The sequence below is a fragment of the Sceloporus undulatus genome, chromosome 2, assembly GCF_019175285.1.
Source record: "Sceloporus undulatus isolate JIND9_A2432 ecotype Alabama chromosome 2, SceUnd_v1.1, whole genome shotgun sequence".
NCBI classification, from domain to species: Eukaryota; Metazoa; Chordata; class Lepidosauria; order Squamata; family Phrynosomatidae; genus Sceloporus; species Sceloporus undulatus.
Window position 1 is genome coordinate 87,312,907 of NC_056523.1, and position 20,376 is coordinate 87,333,282.

General features: G+C 41.2%; 1 protein-coding gene and 1 long non-coding RNA gene across 2 annotated transcripts in view; one reads left to right on the forward strand and one right to left on the reverse strand.

The window, feature by feature from the left end:
- GALNT10 (polypeptide N-acetylgalactosaminyltransferase 10) overlaps positions 1-20,376 on the reverse strand; it is a 70,963-nt gene that overhangs the window by 28,273 nt on the left and 22,314 nt on the right. The window contains exons 2-5 of the mRNA XM_042450918.1: positions 15,925-16,027; positions 13,735-13,873; positions 12,696-12,862; positions 5,912-6,097 (exon numbers count right to left, since the gene is read on the reverse strand). Of these exons, the coding sequence (XP_042306852.1) occupies positions 5,912-6,097; positions 12,696-12,862; positions 13,735-13,873; positions 15,925-16,027 (595 nt within the window). The remainder of the gene's footprint in view (positions 1-5,911; positions 6,098-12,695; positions 12,863-13,734; positions 13,874-15,924; positions 16,028-20,376) is intronic.
- LOC121922041 lies at positions 10,367-15,065 on the forward strand. The gene is made up of 2 exons (XR_006102084.1): positions 10,367-10,511; positions 14,961-15,065. It is a non-coding gene; the product is annotated as an uncharacterized LOC121922041 (long non-coding RNA).

The window sequence follows — 20,376 nt, forward strand, 5'->3', positions numbered from 1 at the left end:
GATGAGTAAAGAGAAAAGTGTTAAGTCTGTACTTGCTGCTTCTTTCATCTGTAACAAAAGAATACATCTACCGTGGAAATAAAGAACCTCAGAGCATGACACCAAGCTCAAGATACAGCAGGGCCCTAAACTCAAGATTCAGTATAGTATGCTATATAAATAGGTTCAAGGTGCTTTATTTTCATTTTTCTGTCACAAAAAAACAAACAAAAACAAAACAAACCAAAAAAAAAAACAGGTTCCTATCAAGTGCCCATTTGACTAATGAAAAAAAACTTCTGTTACCTTATCTATCCTTTGAGTTGAATTTATTACAACTCAATTCAATCAAATTTAAGTTTATAACATATGGAAACCAATTGTTACATGGAAACTGAAGGGAGCTGGGTAAGTTTAGCTTGGAGGAGTGCTGAGAGATGGTATGATAGCTATCTTTAAATCTGAAGGGATGTCACATAGAAGTTGGAGCCTTTTTCCTGCTGCTCATGAACCCAACTGGCTTAAATTACAAGAGATTCCACCTAAATACAGTCCTTCCTTGCCTTACGTGGGGGATCCGTTCCGGATCCCGCCGCGTAAGGCGAATTCCGCCTATGCTCGAGCCCCATTGGAAACAATGGGGCTCGTGCGCGGCGGTGCGGGAGCGTGCGGGGCGCAACGGGCGCGTGCGCCTATTCAATTGAATGGGACGCGCTGCCCCTTCTGCCCCGCGGCTTGAGCGCGTATGCTCAAGGCCGCGTATGGCATGGGCGCGCTGTATAAAGAAAAATTTTACTGTAAGAACCATTCAACAGTGGAATAGACTACCTTGGAAAGTGGTGGACTCTCTTGCTTTTGAAGTCTTTAAATAGAGGTTGGATTGTTCTCTCTCTGGAATTCCTATATGACAGGAGGTTGGACTAGATTGCCATTGTGGTCCTTTCCAACTCTATAGTACTATAATTTGAAGTTAGAAAGTCACTCCAATGCTATCTATATTACATTGTGCTTATAAACCTTACGTTTTGTCTATGTCACAACTGGCTGAACTCCTTACAAGGTAATAAATATTCCAAAACTCATAAATATTCTATTATTTTAAGCTCAAAAATTAGCACTCTTAGTGTTTGCAGCCTACCTCCTGTACCTACGTCAGTTTGACTGGTATTAAAACCTGACATAGGCCCTAAAGGAAATAACAGGCATTCTTGGATGGGCTGGGAACAGGTCCCATGCAGTCAGGAATCTATATAGTCAAGCTGACTGTAGGATGGATGTAGAACAAGAAATAAACAAGAAGCTGGACAAAGCAGACAGAGAAAAGGCATAAGATAGACTAATTAGAAAGACAGCTTGCAGAAAATCATGGCAAAATAAAACATTCTGTAGATGACAGAAGAGGCGAGACAGTAATGCTTGTCTTATACTACATTCAGAAAGTGTCCCAGGAATCGAGGTTAGAATACAAGTGTAATTCAGTTCAGGTCAGCCACAGAGTATCCAGCAGGATGAAGAGAGAAGCAAGCATTGTTCACCCAATTCTGCAGGGAAGCAAGGGGGCCAGCTCATCAGCCAAACTATCTTTATATTGGTCCTGCAAGACCGCATCATTCCAGTCCAGGTCCTGGGTCAAGAGCTGGAAGGCAGCAGTGTACATGGCAACAGGCCCCTTCCCTTGGTGCATGCATCAGATGCAACAGTCGGCAGTTTCGGCTTGCGTAGGGTCTCTCATAGCTCTCCCATTCCCTTCAAAAAGTCATCCAGGTTGGCATGACTGAACAAGAAAGGGGATGGGCCATTTTGTAACTGGACCAGCAAGCAGGCTGATTATGAATGCCACCTTTACCTGTCCAGTGAGGAAGTCTTCAGGATGGAGCTGCATGTACAGCTGACAATGAGCCAAAAAGAAACTGGTCTGAAGAGCCACACAACATCTCTGGTGTAGACACAGGGCACTTGTGCTGAAGTGGCTGCAATACAGGCAGTAGCTCCTGCTGGTTAAAACTGTGCCTGCAGACTGGCCACAGCTATAGTTGGCTGATGTACTTGCTCAGATAGAGCCTGGTTCTGTTGAAGCAGTGCCTCCATGCTGCCAGTGTTTGCATTAATTTCAACTTGTCCTATACTCCCGTCAGCAAATGTGCCAGAAATCAGGTGGCTAGAATACAAGAGCTATTAATTCAGACCATTTCAGTCATGGGCTATCCAGCAAGATTAAGAAAGAAGCAAGAGAGAGTTGCTCAGCTCATCAAGTTGACAGTCCAGATAAACAAAGGCGGGTTACAGACGGGCAGGGGAGGACGTCTTGGAGGTGTATTTAGCTGAATGCGGAGCCTCCAGACGGCCCGCCCCGGGGGCGTGCTTCAGGTGTTGGAGCTTCCACACGGGGGGCAGTGAAGACGCCTCACCTGGGTCCGTTTCGGACCCGGAGTTTCCAAACCGCCGCCTCGGAGGACGCTGCAAAAAGAGAGGCAGCTTCCGCACGGGCAGCCCAAACCACGGCTTTTTTTTTCTTTTGCCACATGAGAAGTGCGCAGCTTCGCAGCTGCAGCGCTAAGCAGCGGCGGCAGAAAGCCTGTCTGCGCATTTAAAGCACCCAAGCCCCTTTAAACTTTTTCCCTGTGACTTTAAAGCTAGGCAGGAGTGGTGTGAGGTAGCAATGTCCAAACTCTGTCCTTCCAGGCGTTTGGACTTCATGTCCCAGAATCCCAGACCACAGGGCAAGGTGGCTGGGGATTCTGGGAGATGAAGTCCAAACGCCTGGAAGGACAGAGTTTGGAGATTGCTGGTTTGGGGACCAGTGAGCCAGGCATGGTGGGAGGAGAGAACAGGAAGGGTAGAATAGAGTAGATAGGGCTGGGAGGGAACACATGTCCTGGGAGGCGAAATGATGTCTTTATGGGACATCATGGGACCTAGTGCCTTGTCAGTGCTCCCTGTCCCTTGATCCCAGGCCCAGGCCCCGGCCCCCTGTAGTTGCCCTTTGCCTTTCGGGGCAAGTTTAGAGGGCATCAAAAGGTCTTGGGCACATTCAAGCTCCGGGGTCTCTTTTTTTTTTCCTTTGCCGGCTGGCGAATGCGCAGCTGCGCAGGGCTAAGCAGCGGCGGCAGAAAGCCTATGGGCACATTTAAAGTGCCCAAGCCCCTTTAAAACAATGGTGGTCTCCTGCCAGCTGGTGATCAGCTGGTGTTGGCATCCTTGTCCGCTTGCACTTTGCCAGTGTCAGCAGCATCATAGATGCCTCCTCTCCTTTGGTCCCCGCGCTCCTGCTGAATCTGCAATGCGCAGCCACAGCTGTCTCCGCTGCCACCGCTGTCCCCCTGCCATCTCCCCTCACCTCTTTTGTACATATGTCAATATTTACAGTTTTAGCGTTTTTTATTGTTAGGTGAAAATGGCACAGGAATGTGTGTAGGGGTGCACTTTAAAGTCCAAACTTTCCAAGCAGCGCATGCGTACACATTGCTCTAGGGTTAGGGTTAGGGTTAGGAGGCTTAAAATGCACCGCAGCTGTGCCTCAGCTTCCACAGCTGCATGGCAGCGGACGTTGCAATTAAAGCCTGACTGCAAACTGCGCATGTTCCAAGACCCCAACTCACTATGCGACGGAGCTTTTAAATGGGCAACTTAAAGTAGCGGCGTAGCAATTATGGTGTACCGGTGCAGCAGCTCTCATGGCTTCTTCCACTTCTCGATATGTGTCAGCATTCAGGTAGGACTGCTCCAGTTTCTGCAGTTACTCCAGTTTCTGGGACCATATAGCTATAATGTCAGCCGTCTCAGTATGAGACCAAGACGTCCCCCTGCCTTTTTTCGGGGTGCTGGTGGATGGCTGAGCCATCCTGCCTGGTGGCAAAGGGGAGCCGCCACACAGCTGTGCCAGGAGCAGCCAAACTGTGCCCGTTCCCAGGTGAGAATGGCGCAGGAATGTGTGTAGGGGGTCACTTTAAATCTCAAACTTTCCCTTTTCACTTTCTACAACCAAAACATCCGCCGGCAAAAGTTACAACTTCCAGCGGTTCTAGCAACGCATGCGCACAAGTGGCTCTAGGGTTAGGGTTACGAGGCTTAAAATGCGCCGCAGCTGTGCCACAGCTTCCACAGCTCCATGGCAGCGGACGTTGCAATTAAAGCTTGACTGCAAACCACGCATGTCCCGGGAACCCGACCCATTATGCGACGCAGCTGACATGGAGCTTTTAAACCGGCAACTTATATTTGCGGCGTAGCAATTCTGACGTATCGGTGCAGGGGCTTACAGACGGAGCTGCGTAGGTACGCATCAAACAGAAAAGAAGCGGAAAAAAGCAGCACCTTTTTAATGCCGCTTCTTCCCGCTTGGGGCGTGCGGGGGGCGTGTTCATGACGGCATTCAGGTAAAGCCCGTCTGAAGGCTCTACCTTCATGACGTCATGAGTACATCCCTTTTTGCCCGTCTGTAACCCGCCAAAGCCAACAATAAGTGAAACAGGGTCTTAAATGGTAGCCAGGCCAAGGTCAAAAACTGGAACACTGTAAAAGTACTGCAAGTCACCAAGAAAGGAGGGTTTAAAGAAACAAGTTGCAAAGGAGTGGCTGGGAGATTTACAGGCAGCTGTTTCAAGACCTCAGGTGCCTAACTATGTCAGGGTCTCCTACTTAATAATCTCTGGGAGCAGCACAATCTTTCTTTGTCTTGTGGTTGCTTGATAAATTATGGCAATTGATCCTCAGCCTTTGCAGCCTCTACTGGGGAGCAGGGCCTCCCTCTGCCTCAACCCCCAATTGCTCAGATAGAGCGTTGCTATCAGGAGCTACAGATTCCAGGCTATCTGCCTCCTCTTCACTATCTGAATCCTTGGGCGAGTTATGACAATGCTAGAGAGACAAAATGGAAAAAAAAAATAGAAAATGGGCTGTAAAGAAAATTAAACAAAGGATAAAGGTGACATGGAACTCAAGTGATCAGGGAAAAAAATTAGGACTAGGGCAAAATTTCATATAAGTCCTAGAGGCAGGAATGAGAGAAAGGAAGTGGACAGAAAAGGAAGACTTGAAATATTTGTGAGACAGTAAGCATAGGCTTCCTAACAGGAATAAACCTTGAAATGGCAGCAGTGCTTTCACAATGAAACAGAAAGAGAATCCTGCCTTTTGAGGAAGCAGCATTGTTACTGGCTAATTGTAAGAAGACAATATGTAAGCAGCAAGAGGAGACTGACTTTCACATACTACATCTCAAATCTACATCAGCCTAGATTCAGGCTTCTGGTATTCAAGTGTCTTGAAAGAAGTCACATCCAACATTATTTTCCATTTTTTTAACCACCTATCTGCTTGGCATTTAAAAAAATAGCAACAAAATCCCTTTCCCCTTAAAATGCCATACTGTTGTCACTGAAGAATGCAAACCAGACGCTGTCAAGTATTAGGGAAAGCCCCATAACAAAGGGGCTGTGCAGACTGTCCCTGAAGGGGCGGCATGCAGCTGGCTTGGTTTTTGCCAGATTGGGGTCATGGCAACTGCATGCTGCAGCCCCAATCAGGCCTTTACACAGTGCAAAAAAGAGCCATAAAAAGCAGCTCCTTTTGCGCCCTGGAATAGGCACCATAGCTGCCGGCACCACGGCTTTATGGCGCTCCTTTGGCACTGTGTCATCTAAATGCAGTGTCAGAGGAATGCCGTGACACCACGCACCATGTGGTGTGGCACACAGTGGGGCATTCATCATGTGGACATAGCACCCCGACTCTGCCCCTAAGCTGGCCTTTCCTACCATTCTGCACAGCCCCAAAGTGTCATTAAAAACAAAACATTTTGAATGAAACTGTATGTTAGATTTTAGCCTTTTGCATTTCTGAATGCACAGTATATATAGCTAGAAAGGTAGTAAAAAAGAGCACTGCTACCTCTATTTATCAGATTTGAATGTATGTTAAATAGCTTCCTTACCTAAAAGGGGTGGCAACCAGTTCACATTGGCCTCACAGTGGGAGTCTAAGAAAGTGATAACATCTCCAACTGCTGCTGTAGCCCCCAGCATTCGGGTCCTTATCAGCCCTTCTCTCTTCTTGGTTCGGAGAATCCTCACTTTAGGAAACTGGGCCATATAGTCTTCCAAGTGCTTTTTAAGATGTTCTGCATGCAAAGATAAAGTATCTATTAATCTCTTTGATTTTTTTTTTTTTTTTTTGGCAGCCTTAGAACTGTGTTTCCAGAACATGGAACAATTTTTCAGTTAACTTCAAATAGTTTTATATTTTCCAGAATTTTTGGTTTAAACATTTAATATTAACATCTATCTAGACAATCATAATTAATACCTTTAAACTGCAAACAGAACTAAATGCAAAACAACTGGAGAAGCAGGTGGGAAAGAACAAAAATACCTGAAACCATAAAGGCATAGAAATGTCAGAAAGCCTCTTATGAATGCTTTTGAAAGCTTTGATAAAACTGTGCTTCAGCAGCATGTCTGAACAATAAAAATACATAATTTCTTTTTTGATCTTCCATTAAAATGTTAGATAGAGTATGTAGCTTCAAGTACTGTATATACTCATGTATAAGTCTAGAAATTTAAGTCAAAAAAATTGACCCCAAAAACCTAAGTTGACTTATCCATGGGTCAATGTAAGTATTGTATCTTAACTCTTATTTAAAAGAAGGAACCATAGCCTTGTGAAAGGCAAGAGTATAATCTGTCCTGGAAGCACCAACCCCCTTTTCTCTCTTATCTATCCTACTTTAAGAGTGAGCGGCAAGAGTTATGGCTGCTGGAATTTTTTGACATACTTTGACATTGTTTTCCTTTGCTCCATCCTTTAGATCGTTTGCTATATGCCCCTAAATTTTGCCCTCAACTTATCCATGGGTCATATCAAAATCCATAATTTTGGCCCCCAAACTTGCCCTCAACTTATACATGAGGTCGACTTATAGGTGAATATATACGGGGTAGTCACATTTCAAAAAGATGATCACTGCTCCTTTTTTCTAGCTATAAACCTTAGACTAAGAAAATATCTGCAGCTAGACAAATCTACTAATAAATTATTAAATTACAGTGGATTCTTCCCATCTGTCAGGGTTCAGTTCATGATCCCTCTCTTGATGGGAAAAAACACTGATGGTGGCACTCCATATTATTCAATGGGTGATGACATAAACATGTTGGCATCAACATGTCTGCATGCATGCACTGCCACTGAATAATCTGAAATGTGGCGATCTGCAGGTGGTCGAATCCATGGACCACTAGCCTGCCGATGTAATCGTCCCACTGTACTACACAGTCAAAGAGCACACGTTTGTCCATTAAACAACACGTGAGTAATTAAATACAATGATCCAATTCTGATATACATGTTAACAAGCACATAGTTAACCCATAAATGTATGTTAATAATGCAAGCAACTTTTAAACCACTATTTAAAGCAATATGATGTTTGTCATAAAACTCCTCTACATTTTTATCACTGTATCTGTCTGTTCCAAGAACTAGGTATGCCCATGCTGCTACTCAAGTTATTTAGGGCCCGAACAGACAGTCCAAAGTAAAGCTGCTTCGAGTCACTTTGGAGGTATGCTGTTTAAATGACACATGCATCTTAAGAGGCCAGAAGCTGCACAGAAGCAGTAGAGGCGCAGCTTCTGGCCTTTTAGGATGTGTCCATCATGTAAACAGGAGACCTCCAAAGTGATCCAAAGTAGCTTTATTTTGGCCTGTCTGTTTAGGCCCTAAATTCCAAAGGTCTTTCCCATGTTTTTCAAAACTTATATAAAATTGCTGGGATCGTTTAACTGTAGATGTAAGCAAAAGTGTTGCGAATATGTGGGGTGCTCATCTCCACTTCTCTTTTTCATCTAATACTAGGCAAGCTGATATTCTGAACAAGTGACTGGACAGGATAATGGACAGGGTGAAGACCAAAAAACCAGACCCAATCCAGATAAATTGATGATCTGGTTATTGGTACTTCATCTGTCCATTGCATTGCTTTCTAGAGGGAACGAATCAGAGTCACAGTCCCTGGGTATTCTTGAATCCCAGGAAATCAGGTTAAGAGTTTCTGGATATTCTTGAATCCATCATTTAGCAGTAGAGGTATAGGCTGCTTTGGTAACTCAAAGCTCCTTCTATCAGCTTATCAAATACAAGCCTACCTGGACAGAATTAGTCTCAGCAACAGATTCATACTAAGATAGTTTCTTGTTGGGATTATTCAAAGGATATGCCTTTGGAAATAACATGAAAACATCAGTTATAGTCCAAAACAGGGCAGTTAGACAATTAATTGGATATTCTCACATACCAATGGCATATATCTGTCTGTCCCTGGTTTTCACTCCACCAAATATATATGAGGAAGTGGACTGAAGTATACGAAAGCTCATGCTGCCAATTTCTTTCAGTTAGTCTCAAGGTGCTACAAGATCTCTCTACAAATTAATTGGACTGGCTGATACAGTCATATTGTGGCAGTATTTTGCCCCATCCACAATGGTTACTCAGCCATTTTTAGGTTCAATTTGTGGTGCTGCCTTTACCTGTAAGGCCCAGGTTATCTAAATGAGGATTTCATCCCATATTTACTATTCAGACCCTAAAGTAAGCCCAAGCCTCTCTTCTATGCACCTCTGTCAAATGAGAACACAGTTGGCTGCTAAAGAAATTGCCTTTTGAGCAGCTTCACCCAATCAGGGTATAGCTAACACAGAGAGACTTGCCTAGTGCTGACATTATGATCTGTTTGGTATTTGGTGAAGATCCTTATCCTCTTAGGAATTTTAAGAACTGTTTTATTGTTTTTAGATCTTTGCATTGTTCTTTTTTCTGTTATATTTTGATTTTATTATGTAGTGTACTGTTCTCATCTCTTACTATTTGTTTCATCTAAGTTGTTTATATGCTGTTTTATTATCAATGATTTATTAACTTTGTGTTTCATGTTTGTAATTTATCTTTACACCACCAAGATAATTTCAGCTATTAGATAGTCTAACACAATAAAAAAATAAAAACAATAAATTCCAAGTATACTACAACAAGTAAAAGCTTGTTTATATTTCACTGATAACTACTTTGTATTTTAAAAACAATCAAAGGAACAAATGATGAAAGGTAACACTTTCCTTCAAAAGAACAACTATTAAAAGACACAATTTGCTATGGCAGTTTAAATAAACAAAAATGCAAACGATTATATAACTGCCAACATGTTATTACACTACTAAGCAGTAGATTATTCCACTTTCATATAGTTATATTGTGATGTTAAAAAGAACGATCAGAAGTAGTTAGCAGTATCAAAATACATTGTCTTAGCCAAACATCAAGAAGTACACCTGACAAGTTCACTCATTGTTTAACAATTCTAAAATCCAGCAAAGATATAACTAAGTTCTCCTAATAGCTGCAAATTCCCATGCTTGAGAAAGTATGGGGTGGTTGAGTCATTCCAACTAGCTCACACGAGTATAATTAGCATCTTTTAGGCTAAATTAATGAATAATGGTTGAAATTAAAACACAAAGCAATATATCCATGGAATGCTCCAAACTACAGGGATTCTGAATCAAGGTTCCAGTGAAGGCATTCTGATTGCTGTTTTTGTTCTGATACTGCTTTGTTTTTAGTAAGTCAGGAATACACCCAGGCTGGTACATTGTTCTTCCACTTTAAAAAATAATTTTGACTTTCCTCACGCTGTTGAAAGTATAGCACATTGTGGTGAGCATATGCATGATTACATTTGGGAGACTATGCTTAGTTTTGGTTTAAAAACTGCAGAAACAGCAACTGAACTTATTAGTGGGCTGGAGCCACATTCTTGTAATGTACATTTCTAAACATCGAAAAAAAGAAAAAGGTAAGGACAGAGAAAGGATAGTTGTGCATAAAGTTATGCATGATGTAGAGAACCATCCAACGGCATTTCATACAGCACATAAACTACGGAATTTGCTCTTAAAGATTATGGTGATTTCTAGCAGCACACAGAGCTTTAAAAGGGGCTTGGACAAATTCACTGAGTATAAGACTACCAATGATTACTTGTCATGTCAGCTATATGCTATATCAAGGACAAGAGGCAGGAAGCCTCTGAATGCCAATTTTGGGGGAATAACAGCAGGTAAGAATGAGTGCCTTTATTTCCTGCTTTTGGAAAATACTCTGACTGCTGCTGGAGTATTAGCATCAAGGCTTGTTTTGTAGATCTAGGTTTTTTTTGCTTGAGAAAGGGGGTTGTCTTCTATGTAGGAACACTCTGTGTATCTCTATGGTCATTTGGTCAGTGTTGCTTGTGAAGAGGTCACTTCCCATAGCCCCCCCTTTTTGGGAGGGTCAATAAAGTTTTATTACCTTTTGTTCTCTGTCCTTTCTCTCTCTCTGCTCTCACGAAGCATGGAAGCAGAAACCAGGCTGTGCTGCTAAAGATGTATTTTTTTCTTACTTGTACACATGAGAGTCAGCTCTAGGGACTCTTCTACCAAGTATAGTTTTCTGTACTGATTAGTTATTTTTGTAGAACTTAGATGTAGCAAAAAGTAAGTTTCTTTTTACCTACCAATGTATCCTGTTTATTTGGCAGAAGCTCACATCTAGTTGTTTTTACTAAATACCTGTGGAGTACACACTTGTTGCTGTTGGTGCTGCTGCTGCTAAACTGATTTAACCACAATTAACCAAAACCATTTTTCTAACAACTGCAAGCCTTTGGTATACATAGGCAGACATGACAAAGCAAGCAGATTGGAAAAGGATAATTCGCCACAGCACATACGTTCTTAATTTTTAAAAAACTTGATAGAAATATATCATTTACAAAATATATTTTAAAATTGTACTATCATGCAATGGATAGAATGGGGAAAATATAAAATAAATAAAAATAAGAACATAGCAGGCTCATTGATTATAATGATAATAATAAATATCCTGCTTTCTTCCCAGGTTTTAAGGCATTTTACAACAGATTAAAACAGCATAGCTAAAAATTCACAAAATACAAAAGCTAAGAAGTGATTAAACTATCAAAATAAATTAAAACCCATTCAAAACATAAACCATAACACAACAGCACAACAAAAATGACAAATAGAAAATCCAGCATAATGAACAAAACCCAACCTGCCTAAACAATCAGTTTTGTTCTGTTGAAACAGAAAAGTCTTCACATGTTTACTAAAAGAGAGTAGGGAGGGTGCCAGACTAACCTTTCTGGGAAAGGATTTCCAGAGCCTGGGGGCAGCCATTGAAGAGGCCACCTCGCTGTTCCCACCAGATGTACTTGTGAGAGTTGTGGGACAGAAAGAAGGACCTCCCTAGCAGAGCTCAAAATATGGGGCAGGTTCATAAAGGAGAATATGGTCCTTCAAATAACCTGGACCTGACTCATAGCATGAAAGATTTCCTCTACTCCTGATCACATATTTCAGAGTTGTTGCTTAATGTTAAAAAAAAAATAGCTGGGGAAAAGATTAGCCACAATGTTATGGAAAGGGTAGTCTGACAGATTCAAAAAGTGGGAAGAAAATGTCTTCTAATTAGCTCATGTAAATTAATTGCACAGTTTGATTCAAACAACTGAAAATTAGGAGAGGGAATGTAGGTCAATTGCACAGCTTCATGTTTTGCACAAAAAAGTCCCCAAGTTCACTCCCTGTCACTTTCAGTTAAAACGATTTACTAGCAGATGATGATGTCAAAGTTCCCAGCTAGAGAACTTGGGAAGAGTAGAAAATGCTTGGCTAGTTGGGCCAAGTTGATAGCATAAACAACCAAGGAAACCTTTGATCAGATGGGTTTAACAGATGTAAAAGTTAAAAATAGGAGGTGTCTCCCCCCCATAGGTACATGAAATCAAAAAGTTAACATCCTCCATAATATCCCATTTTATGTTTATTAAACCATATGGCTGAAAGTATTGGAAACTATTGTGATGACTTAGAGGCTGAACAGACTGCCCCTAAGGGGCTGAACAGACCACCTCAAGAGACAGTCTGCAGCTGCCTCTTCACTGAATCGGGGCCATGGCAACTACACCACAGCCCCAATGTGGACTTTCCGCGGCACCAAAAGGACCCACAACAAACAGCTTGTTTTTTGCACTGTGGAAAGGGCACCATAGCTGCTAGCCCCATGGCTTTTTGGTGCTTCTTTGGCACTGCGTCATCTGGATGCAGTGCTGGAGCACTGTGATGTCACCTGCCATGCAGGTGGCATGATGGTAGTGGTGGGGAATGCATTGTGTGGACGCCATGCCCCCACTCTGCCCTGAGGCTGCCATTTATCATGGTCTGTACAGGCTGATAGCCATTTATTTTCACCTTTAACTAGAAAAAGAGTTCAGATAAAGAAAGGTAGGTAAATAAAACAATTTATCATATTTCAGTGTTTACAGATTATTCAATTGACTTTAGGATTTTAACCAATGAATCTGAACACACGTTATTTTTCTATATGCCATATTCTGCAGGGAAAAAAACCTAAGTTACATGTGACAGGGCTTTCTCTGTAGCAGCACCTTGACTATGCAGCTCCCTCCAAAGGGAGGTCAGTCTGGCTCCATCCCTTCTGAGTTGCCAGGAAATTACCAGCAAGCTCCACTGTAGTTATTTAAAAATCTATTTTTAGAAATTCTTCTGCATATGTGCAGACTAATTTGATATATAACATGTGTTTTGTTCAGTCATATATGTCTATATGAACAAACACTACAACAGACATACCTCTGTCACTGAAATCATCCACTAGCACAATTTCAGCTATCAGTTCAGGCGGAGAGCGGTTAAGAACACTGTGCACTGTTCTGAGAAGTGATGACCATCCTTCATTGTGGAATGGAATTATTACGCTGGTGTTGGGGAGTTTTTCCAGGTACAGCTTGCTATTGCAGCTAGAAGATGGATGAACATAGTTACTGCTTGATCATGAACCATGAAATGGTACTACTACTATAACTGTTAAAGTATTCATTCATTTGATTTCTTTAGGTAGCTAAATGTTAGACACTAATTTGATAAACAGCATGTATTAGACCAATTAATGAAGGACAGGATTGTTCCCAATGGCTCATATCTGGCAAGAAACATAAATCTCTCAGAGCCTATGGAAAAACACCAGCAGCTTTCAGCTTTAAAAAGCTCCAAAAATATGTACAAAGAAAAGTATCAGTAAAAACACAATTTATTGGAAATTATATACACAGAACACACACACACTGGGCTCACACCATACATGGGCTTGTTGTATGCGGCTTTGAGCTTATGCATACAGCAAGCCCCATAGGACAAAATGGCACCAACATAAGAATAAATGGACTTTCAACTTACGCATTTTTTCCTATGGGCGGAAGAGGGGGGTCTTGAATGGATCCCCTGTATATAGGAAGGGCTCACTGTACACACACACGCTACAACTTCTTGATTCTTTGGCTGCATCTACTCTGCAGAATTAGTGCAGTTTGACACTGCTTTAACTATTAAGGATCAATGCGGTGGATTTCTGGGACCCTGGTGCTCCAACAAACTACAAATCCCAGAATTCTATGATATTGAGCCTTGGCAGTTAAAGCGGTGTCAAACTGCATTATTTCTGCAGTGCAAATGCAGCCTTAGTTACAATTTCAGAAGAGTTCTAGAAGTAGTATTAGATAACTCTGCATGCACTGAGAATGTGTGGGATCATCAAGGTCAATGCCAACTGAAATGATACTGCAAGAAATATTTAAAAAACATCAATTCTAGAAATAAGGACTTTTGCACTTACTTTGGATGTCGTATATCTGGTAGAGAGCGATTGAAAGAAATTTTGTCACTCACAAAAATATTAAAACCATTTTCCCTGTATGCCTGATCAACTCGCTCAGCATCAGTCATAGGATAGGGTTTTCCCTGTTCTCCATTTCCTTCAAACACAAACAAATGAAGTCATTATTATCACATTCTAACTGTAGAAAAATTACTCACTCACCTACCCACCCACATTCAAATCTCAAGAAGCCAGATCCCTTCTTTCTTCAGCTCTAGGCAATAATGATCATGCCACATTCCATCATTAGTACAGTATGATTTCATAACAGTCCAAAACTGTTAAGTAGCCAAGCAGCTGTAAGGGTAAATGACAGTTTTAAGAATGCTGGTTTAAGAACTGTGAATGATAAAATTTTAATATTTTGAAAAGGTTTGCTAATATGGACTCACTAAAATTATCCTGGTTTATAAATGACATATGTATTGCATTGTTCATTCCATCCCCCCGCCCCCCATTTTGAGATCTCCTATTCCATGCATTTTTAATTGTGACACCAACTACAGAAACAGGTTATTCACTTAACATTAACTCTCCCCCCCAGGATAAGTTTGCCTCATATGGACTGGGTCAAATGGTGTCTTTAAAAACCTGTGGAGGTTTTCTCCTGTTTATCTTCTAATGACGCCACTATTTGCCATTGGAGGACACAATCGAACTGTGGCAAATATTCAACGTCCTCATCACTGACTACATACATCTGATTATCTGTCAGCTCTTGCCACTTGCACTTCTGGTACAAAGGTCAATATAACCCAATTTAATAATGTTGCTCTACGCAGAGAAGGACTGAACATGCTGCCGCTGCCACTACTTATAAAACCTTTCCCCCACTTAGATGTCTTCCTAATTGGTGTTACTGTGTCAAGCAAAAGACTGCCAAAATTACAGCCCAGAGCTCTCTTGCCATGGCGTTTGGAGGTTTTGCCAAATAGTTCATTCTCCTTTTCTAAGGCTCAGACCAAGAAGAAATGTACTACTGCCTGCCACCAGCACAGCCCTGCCACTTTCCAGCTAGCTACAATATTTATAGTTCATGCTGAGCCAGCTAGTGCAAGAAGACAATGTATGAGCTCTATATGCACATGCCTGTTTATTTCATTTTGCTTCAAAACAGCAGGATACAGCACTCAAAACTCTGCTTAACATAAATTACCATTTTCTTTCTCTCCTTTTAATTTTAGTTCATCCAGGGCTTCTGCATTTAAGCCTTCCAAAAACCACTCCCTGACACATACTGGTACCCATCAGGTTTCAGGGAACACAGAATACAAACATGGCTGCTCAGGTAATCTCCTTATGCTGTCCCATACCATTTCTAAGTCTTGGAGGATAGGATTGCTTTTCCTCAGAACAAGAAATCACACCTGCAAGCCTTTGGCTAGCTCTGGCCATAAAAACAAAACTCATTCGGAGCAGGAGAGAACCTTGCTCAAGGGACTTCTTGATGGCTGCTTCCAGACTTTGAAACTCCCTCGGCAGGGAGGCTAGAATGACTGCCTCCTTGCTCTCCTTCTGCTGATAAGCAATAACTTTTCTATTCCAACAGACTTTTAGGAATTGACTACAATGGATTTCAAAGGTGTGCTGTCTTGTTCATATTTTAATCTTTTGCCTTTTAATCAATTTTTAAATAGTTTAATTGTATTTTAAAATAACCTGTATATATTTTGCTGATGTTTTGTGTATATTTTAATTGGTACTGGTTTTAATATATGTAAGTAGCCTTGAGTCACAGAACTGACACAATATAAATGCAACAACTACAACAACAAATGTAATATTTTGTGCTGGCAACTATTTTCCCTTCAGGTTGCTGAATATGGGAGTGAAGTAGATGGCTTGCCAGGAGCAGCTGGAGGCTGTTCTGGCTGTGATCATGTTGGGACAGTGTCAACTGCACGGCCTGCTTCCAAAGTGGGCCGCCACTGTGGTCCCAAGCCACCAGGAGCCAGATTTAATTGGCACGTTTTTGATCCAGTCTAAAGGACTGGATCGCAGTGCTGGAGTGGCTTCATGCTGCTTTGGGGCATGCATCATTTGAATGCCATGTCCCCAAAGCAGCTGGAAGCCACTTTTTTTGGTTTGTGCATTTAGGGCCATGGAAATGCAGTATTTGACAAAGATTGATTGAGTTAATATCTTTACCTGTCCGTTGCAAGTCTTTCCTTATGGAATCTCTATCATGCCAGTCTTTTTTTCTTTCTCCATTGCCAAAGTAAGCTTCTTTCTTTTGCCTTGTATGGAAACCCTTTAAACAAACATGATAAGCATTATACTTCTGTAAAAGCACCCAAAGGTTAAGTGGAATCACTGGCATGCCATACTTACAAAAATACTTTATTGGTTTCCTTGGAATTTTATTTCAAACTTACTTGCCTGTTTCAATCCATTCCCTTTCAGCTTCCCAATGAGTAAGTGACTGAGTTATGAAATACAAGTTATGAGATAGGACAGGGCTACTCGAAGTGATGGTTGCTGAGCCATTGGTTGCCAGTGCCTGGAGAGTTTCCAGGAAAGAAGGAAAAATTGTACTGTATTCAATGGACACTAATATAGTGCTGGTCCCTGGCACAATGGCAGAAAATGTTCCCCCTGAAAGTAATGAGATAGGGCACCTCTGGTTCAAATCTGGCTTTTGCTATCTATTCACATTAGCTTCTACATCTGCAGTGTGAACAAACTTTTATAGGCCTATTGTAGTGATTACTCAGATATGAAGTTCTCTAAACAAACCCTGTATTGTATACCAAAGTAAGAATCATCTATGCCACAGCACTTCTGATTTCTGTGCATAAATGTGAAAGTTGAATACCTCTCTAGGAATCTCTAGGTCCTCCAGTGCAACTCTGTGGTCAATGTCTGACAGACCATAGAACTGCGCTGCAGGAGCTACAAAGGCCTAGTATTCTCTCTAGGAATCTCTAGGTCTTTCAGTGCAACTTTTAGTTAAAGTTGACCATAAAGTTGCACTGGCGGACCTAGAGATTCCTAGAGAGAACATATTTATAAAATCCATAAATAATCAAATCCGCAAATATCAAAGCTGCAAATATGGATGGATGAGTGTAATTATAAGTCATTTACTTTGAAAGGCCAAATATAAGAAAACTGTTGATGGTGTTTGTGATGTTTGTTTTATGTGAATTTTGTGAGTAATAATTTTTTTTAAAAAAAGACTGCATACCACATGCTGAAGACCTGTGGTTGGCTTACATTATTCCTGATCACACTATGATTTGGTTTAAATAAGGCTCAAATATGTTATTTGGGGCATCCTGCATAACAGATACTGGAGAGTTGTTTTGGCCCCAAGCCATGGGAATTCTTTATACAAAGGACACCATATTACTGTTCCATTGTATTCAATGGGACCTGAGTATCCACAGATTTTGGTATCCACAGATGGTCCTGGAACCATACCCTAGCAGATATCAAGGGCCAACTATACTGAATTGAAGAATTGTGCAACTAAATGCACACATAATTTACAACCCAATGTACATGTGTACACTTTGTGCATCCAAGCACATCTCCATGCAAAACAGCAGTGCATACACAATTCTCCTTCTGACACCTTGAACTGAATGTGGACAAAAACACCCCATCACTTCCATAAGGGAACTTTTACATGTGTAAGACAACAAAAAGATTCTAGCCAATGCCTTTTTAAACCAACCAAATTGTCAAAACCCTTAATCAAGTCTGAAGTCACCAGATAACTGAAAAGGCAAGAGGCCAGTGTGCAATCACATTCTTCTGTTACTTTCAACTGGACAGTAGAATGCCTAAATAAAGTTATTAACTAAACTGCAACTAAAATTAAGGGCAAGAATTCACTTTCCACAATGTTTTTGACACTGGTTTGTTCTGGACTACCAAGAGCAGGGGTAGGCAACCTGCGGCCCGCGGGCCGGATGCGGCCCGGCAAGGCCTTGGGACCGGCCCCAGCCCGGTCCAGCCGCCGATTGCTGCCGGAGCCTTTGGCCTCTCGCGTGAGGGCATGGGGCCTTTGACCTATCAGGAGAAGGTGGGCAAGGGGAGGCAAGCAGCAGGCAAGGGGCGCAAGCGGTGGGCAAGGGGGGCAATTGTCTATAGAAGCCTCCAAAACATGCATTTATATTAACATTTAAAAAAAAATCAGCAATTTTTTGTGTGTCCTCCATTTTTTAAAAAAGTGTCCTCCATTTGAAAATTTTGTCCCACATTTGTCCCAGTTTATTTATTTATTTTTTAAAAATTGTTTAATTATTTATTTTTGGGCTTCGGCCCCCCAGTTGTCTGAGGGACAGCAACCCGGCCCCCGGCTCAAAAAGGTTGCCTACCCCTGACCAAGAGGAACTGTATGATTCAGAAGATCATAGCTATAAACTACATCTATTTTTATTTTTGTGCCTAACAATTCATTGGACTTCATATACCTGTTTACTGTAGCAAATTCATGCATCTAACTAAAGTACATTTCCCTCTAAAATACTGGCTTAATTTAGATCTAATTTTCCTCCATGGTTTTCTTATCTCGTTTTAATTAAAAAGATTCAAGGCATACTAATGTAACAAAAAAGGATTCAGATTTCTATAAATCCCCTGTTCTATTGCCTACCATGTTTTGCTCAACATATTGCCAAAGGAATCTAGAAGCATTCAACACCTAAACACACACAAAATGGAATTTTAATCTTTAGTCTAATCACTATTTAGTATGGCTGGTTCCAGCTAGAGTAGAAGAGTGAATACTGATGTAATTCAACTATTTTCTGTATCAAAAAAGATTTGAAATAATTATTCTGGAACTACTGGAGCTGGAGTTATTGTGGAAGAGCTTTAGAGAAACAATCAGGTAGCAGTAACAGTCAGTCAATGTTCTATAAACCTTCATCTTTAGGCTGACCACATAATTTGAAATAAAAATCCATTCAATAAGGCCAGGAGGTAGTTACACTGTGGAAGATAGAGGACAGGTATACAGATAGCAAACACTAGATTACATTTATTATCAAGAAAAAACTTGACTGTACATCTAATCATTAGTTGAATGACATAGAACAAGTATTGCTATACAGAGGGAGAAAGCTCTTGCGCTTCAATTAAATGAAGCCAGTAAACCCACAAATGCTAAAACAATTTGAGGGAAATCACAAGCACCAGATTTTGCAAAAAAATTGTTTTTAAATTATATACATATGTGAAACTAAAACTGAGTATATTTGAAAAATGGACACAAATCTATTATGCAATGGGGAAAATGTGTAAAAATGTACATGTTAAAGAATGCATACATCAGGAAAAGAATGTACCAAAATAAATATGGATTTCTATGTAGGAAGAAGAAAAGAAGTCTCATAACCCAGTACAGAATTTGGACAGGAAAAGAATGCCCGTGGGATTATAAGAAATGCAATGAAAACAAAGTTGACAGATTTTTACAATCATTCAGCAGCACTCTCTTTAAAAACATTGATGATGATGCAAAGGGCCTTTTCTATCTCGGCCCCAAAAATTTGGAACACCCTTCCCGATGAGCTCCACTCCATCACCCCCCTGGATTTCTTTTAAAAAGAAACTTAAGACCTTTTTTTTCCATCAAGCTTTCCCCCATGTGCTCTGATATCATGTGGTTCCCCCCTATATGTATTTTGCATCATGGCTCATCAGCTCAGCTGGCTTTGATTTGGTTTAATAGTTTTTAAATTGTATTTGTAATTTTTATACAGTTTTATTGATATGTATATATTGTATTTTTATTCTGTACTGCTGTATTGTTGTATTCTTTTGTTCTGTACACCACTTTGATCAACGCGGAAAAGCGGTATAGAAATAAACTTGATGATGATGATGATGATTATAATGTTTTTCTTTCAGTTATATCCAAAATTCACTCCCACTCCACTAACAGCCAGCTAGGTAAACTCCAGGCATGTGTGTGTGTATGCCTTCAATTTCACCTGTTGACTTATGGTGACCCCATGAATTTCATAGAGTTCTCTTTGGCAAGGAATACTCAGAGGTGGTTTTTCCAGTTCCTTCCTCTGAAATATAGCCTACAGCACCTGGATAAAGAAAATTAGCATGGGCTTTATAGGATATATCAAAGCCTGTGACTGTATAGATCACAAAAAGCTATGGATTGCTTTCTGGTGCTACAGGGGCGCCTTATAATGCCCCTTGTGTGCAGTACCGTTTAGACGCTGCGTACGACAGACATCATCATGGTGTGCGCCATCTGTACAGGCATGCGCCAAGATGGTGCCTGGGGCACATGGTAGGTTTTGGGAGTGTGTAAATGGTCAGCCCTCATGCAACCCTGGTTCGGGCCCAGGCCAGCACAAAGTGCTGGTCTGTACAGGCCCTAAGTCTGCAGGAACTTAGCAGGGCTGTTGAGGATAGAGTGTCTCATTCACAGGGTCACCAGAAGTCAAAGTCAACTTGAGGGCAGTTAAGAACAACAAATCTGGGATTCATTGGTGGTCTCCCCTCCAAGTACAAAGTACTCCAAGTCCCATATGGGATCTGGTGCCTTTAGGGTATTTAGGCCCCTGTATTCCAGGCAAACATTGGTACTAATCATGGCTAATCACATGTGCATTGCCCAAGACTGCC